The sequence below is a fragment of the Arachis duranensis genome, chromosome 9, assembly GCF_000817695.3.
Source record: "Arachis duranensis cultivar V14167 chromosome 9, aradu.V14167.gnm2.J7QH, whole genome shotgun sequence".
Taxonomy (NCBI): Eukaryota; Viridiplantae; Streptophyta; class Magnoliopsida; order Fabales; family Fabaceae; genus Arachis; species Arachis duranensis.
The window spans coordinates 111,366,459-111,371,689 of NC_029780.3; the positions used below are offsets into that span (position 1 = coordinate 111,366,459).

The window sequence follows — 5,231 nt, forward strand, 5'->3', positions numbered from 1 at the left end:
CGCTGCCACTACGAAGGTGGCAACAACCACCACCACAACAACAACAACAACAATAGCAGCGCAGTGGCATCTTCCGAGGGCGGCGGCACCTCCTCTCAGAGCTTCCGTGGCTTTGACCTCAACCTGCCCGCTCCCCTGACCGAATACTGGTCGCCGGCGGCTCTTGATGACGTCAGCGAAGCGAAGACAAAGAACAAGAAGAAGAAGGTCGAAGAGCAAGAAGTGGAAAGCCCTCTGCCGGTAGCCGCCGCGAAGAGGGCGCGTTTGTTTGAAGACGCTGATCAGAACTAAGCAGAAGGGATTCGGATTCTGCTTAATTGATTGAATTTGATTGTGAATATGAACGGACAGATATACATATACATGGATCGCACACAGATTCATTCAAATTCTTCAACTCACTAGTTTCCGGCCATGATTATTTTATTTGGTTTCTCGTTTTCTTTTCTATTTTTGGGATCGGATATGGATGAAGAATTCGAATTTTAGTTTCAGGGGATATGATTTAATTTGTTTCTACTGCACCAATGCATTGATGTTTCTCTGTACAGACAAAATTTCTTCATTGCTTTTTGGACTGTACCTTCCTTCTCTCATCAATTCAATCTAACCATTTTTTACCATTAAATCTATGTATTAATATTTAATATTTTAATATATATTTCGTATAATATCCAATTTCTAGTGTACTGTATTAACTGTACTTTAAATGGAGTTATTATTATGAAGGTTATTAGAGTAACTAAAGGTCATTTAGTTTCTAATCAAAATGTTTTGGACACATAAACATCCACTGCATGCCGCGTGAACAACGCAGGGACAGCAGGGATGGACATATTCTTGTTTAAAAATTCACATTTTGACACCCTAAATGAACTGTACTGTCTCAATTATGAAATAACAGTACATATAGAAAGGAATTTTAGTATTTTAGCATATTTGAAATTAAAGCCTCGCTATCTATTTAGGTCTCGCATAAATATTTTAGATTGAGATGTATTAGTTTAAAGTAAGGAGAAATTAAATTTTTAATAACAAGGTAAGGTTAAGGTACACTAATTATAATGAAAGGTCTAAAAACAAACAACAACAACAACTTGAAGATATAATTAGTTGTGCAATGCAACATCGTCCATGTTATAAGGTAAGGTGGGTTGAACTGAAAACCTTCCCATGTGGTTCGTGGCTTTAATGCACATGTTGTTATCATTATGCCGAATTCACAACTGCTTTAGTTTGTGGCTAATAAGGACACTTGTTATTGGGTTGGCAAATTAAATCTATCTACCCACTAATTAATTCCAACTCTTGGTACATATCCATAATTCCACAGGTACTTTTTCACTACACTGCTATACACACTTTACTAATCAGAATAGTAATATTATGTCGTAATTAATTAAACTCTGGCAAGACGTGTGGGGAATGCTTGAACGTGCGGTGCAGTGTACTAATAATGCATTCAAGTAAGGTACGTTAATTGAGTTGTGAGCAAAGCAACTACTACATAATGTAATGTTAAATGTTATATAATTTTGAATGCCTAATTAGCGTTACGCGTTATGTGGCCATATGAGAGAGAAAAAGAGAGAGGGTTCGTTCAATTAAGACAAGTTTGTGACTTAGCTTGGAGGAGTCTGAATCAATAATCCTAAATATGCCGTGCGTGTCGTGTTGTCAAAGTCGGTTCCTCCAAATACGGCCTTCACTTCTTATACACATTTATTCCTTTATTTATTTATTTATCTATTGCTAGCTCCACATACATACGCTATTCGCTGTTCATATGCTTGAGTGCAAAGAACCACTGCTTTATTTTGACATTCACCAATCATTCTTGTATTATAGTTTTTTAATTTCAGTATCTTCGGAACTTTAGCTTAAGAACTAAGGGAAAAGAAAAGGAGACAATTATGAGAATTACTATTCTTTAGAATATGATGAGTATTTCTTTTCTCTCTAATTTAACTATTACAAAGTTAATGATTGTTTCGTTTTATTTTCTAGATAAAATTGAAGACGAGGAAAGCATAATAAAAACTATAGGCTGGTTTATAAAGTATGTAGCAAACGTGTATAATATATATTCTTTATTGGTATATATGGATATACATGAGAGTGTGCATGACGAGGCTTCAAAGATTGTTTTTGTTAAATACTGAAAATTAAATATAGTTTAGAACAAACTGAAAAGAGAAAGGTGCAAAGGTTTCGGTAAGATGTGAACAATTAGGAATTTGTTTCCTTTGCGTATGGAGGGTGAATATATGCATTAAGGAAAATGTTGCGTGCTTTTATCATTTCCCTCTTTAATTTTCCAAAAAGAAACAAAGCAGCTGCATGGGTCAAATAGTGAGCTCTTTCAACGTTTTCAATAGTACTAGCTTAGATATTAATTATTACTACCAACGAACTTCCCAAGAAACAAACAAAAACTGAATATTGATGATGATAATAATTGATTAATCATGGTGTAGTAATCTCAATAGAGAGAACTCGCGTGGTAAATAACATATAAAATGCATGCGGATTTGAACAAGTTGAATAAAATAAAAGACGTTGAAGTAAAAGACACGAGAAACGTGAAAGAAACAGCACTTTATTTTTCGCATTTGATCGTTTCTTGTATTATAAATGACATGAGATAATTGAAAAATCATTTGTTTACATACACAAGATATTAAAATAGAGACAAAGACATAAAATTGTATTTAACAAATAAAATATAATAAAAATATTATATTTAAAATATTAAATTAATATATTTTATATCACTTATAATAGAAAAAATATAAAAATGCTATCAAAAGATACAATTTTTTTAAGTTATTTTTATTAAATTTTTATAATTATATATTTTTATATTTTTTAATAAAAAATAAAAATAAATTAAAATTTTATAATTTATTTTAATTTATTATTAAATACAATAAAAAATATTAATTTTTATGTGTCTATATTTTTAGTATTTTGCTTTTCAGTTAACCAAACACTGTTATCCATCTCGAATTTATTTATGATGCCACCTCTTCCGTCATTTTCTCATCACCATAGTGCAATTTTTGTAAAATTGTAATTTGTTTTCAACTTTGTTGTCGTGTGTACTATGGTGGTAATTTTTGACTAAATTGTAACATTATATTGTTGACTTTTGAATACTACTTTTAATCATCAACAAATAACTGCCAGGTACGTACGGTCAAGAGAAAAAACCGACGCACGAATTATATAAAATTCAGTTAGCAGCCCCTAGCTCCTTATATTATATTAAGTTAGTAATTAATGAATTAATCCAACAAGATGATTTTTCGTGGAGGCTCTTTAATTTGTATCAAGTGGATGGATGGATATATAGGCATAATTCCATTTGGCCTAGTTGGTTTCAATTGGCAAAACCAAGTTAAACAGGGTGGTAATTAGGTCATCATATTAAGGCGATAATTAGGAAAGTTGGATGAATGAATTTGGTCTACGTCACAGTAGTACACAGAGTTTAGGTAGCTATTAGCTAAGTTCGTTGTTATCTACTGCTTTGCCCAGTTGCCTTTTCTCTATTTAATAAAATATATAAGATGGGTTTATCACTAAGTAATCGTTTGATTTGGCATAATTTAGTAGCTAGGTTTTGCTTTCATGTGGAGTTAGGTGTTAATATGTTAGCATTAACACGTGGAATGACAAATAACCTCAAATTTCATAATATGACAACAAGGTTGAAGGCGATGTTAATTCAACTATATATATTTTGCATGTTTTTCGCTGGGTAATATCCATGTTCACTAATACGTTAGGCACCAAATTTCTTTTAAACACTTTCTTTTAGTATATATTCACCTTCAAGTTTATCCACATAATCAGAGTAATTTAAAAGAACCAAACATAAAGAGTGTGACAATATCAAATTTGAGAGTAGCGATATCACTCACTATTTAGGTAGGAATATTACACAAAGACATATTATGTGCAAGACAATTAATTTCGGAAACGTTTGAATTTTGTTTTATATATATAATAATTTATTAGCCAATACCAAATTTTTTAATGAAGTTTAAATTTTGGGTTATGTTAGATAATTAATGATTTTTTTGAATAACATGAACAATTGATCCTTAAAATGGTCCAATTCAAATAAAATATACTACACTCTAAATTATTTTCTTAAATTTTAATATTAGAATAATCATTCACACATCTAATAAATTTAAGAGAAAAGCTTAGTATACAAGCGATTAGGGCTTGTAACTATTACAAGTTCATTAACGCCTAATCCACTAAAACGCGCTGCAACTCTTACGTCACTTACACGCGCTATACAAAGATCCCGCGTTTGTATAACTACCAAATTTAAAAGATTTGTTTCCTTCTTTGCTTTCTTTCTTTTCAAATTTCATCGTTCTTCTTCTCGCGCGTCTTCCCCTAGTTTTTCGATCGTTCTTTTCCTCTCCTTTCTCATTGGTTTGTTCTTCGTCATTGACGTTAGTTTTTCTCTCTATAACTCCAGCTTCGTTTTGACATGGTGTATTTATAGTTTTTGACATGGTGTATTCTGCAACCTCTTTGTTGTTGATGACCAGTTTGTTCCGAAGGTTGGAATGACATTTACCACCCTTGAAGATACTGGAAAATTTTACAGGAACTATACCAAGGTTGCAGGTTTTTCTACAAGAGTTCGGAGCACAAATAAAAAGGAAAACGAGATTAAGAATCAATTGATTACATGTAGCAGAGAGGGAAAATGAAACTCTCATAGCAAAGACTCATTTGATAGGAATTGGAATGATTTTCTGCTAAACTTTGGTCTTATAGACAACAAGTGGCTTTCATGTAGTGATGGGTTAAAATCTGCAGCAGAGGTGTAAATTTAATTTTTTATCAGGTGTATTTATAGTCTGTGTTTGGGTGTATTATGCAGATCTCTATGCAGACTGTCATATATGGGTTTCAATCTATCTGATCACCACTTCATATTATAGTACCTGTAAATCAGAAATTTTGAATACACCAGAGAGAGTTTAATTAATTTTGGTCTTGTGGACAACAAGTGGCTTTCAGGTAGTGTTGGGTTAAAATCTGCAGCAGGGGTGTAAATTTAATTTTTAATCGGGTGTATTTATAGTCTGTGTTTGGGTGTATTATGCAGATCTCTATGCAGACCGTCATATATGGGTTCCAATCTATCTGGATCACCACTTCATATTATAGTACCTGTAAATCAGACATTTTGAATACAC

General features: G+C 32.3%; 1 protein-coding gene across 1 annotated transcript in view; it reads left to right on the forward strand.

Moving 5' to 3' along the window:
• The window catches only part of LOC107467374 (zinc finger protein ZAT10), a gene marked incomplete in the record, with an annotated part of 1,273 nt that extends 645 nt beyond the window's left edge, over nt 1-628 (forward strand). Inside the window, 1 exon segment of the mRNA XM_016086451.3 lies at nt 1-628. Within this exon segment, the coding sequence (XP_015941937.2) occupies nt 1-291 (291 nt within the window).
• Between the last annotated feature and the right edge of the window lie 4,603 nt (nt 629-5,231).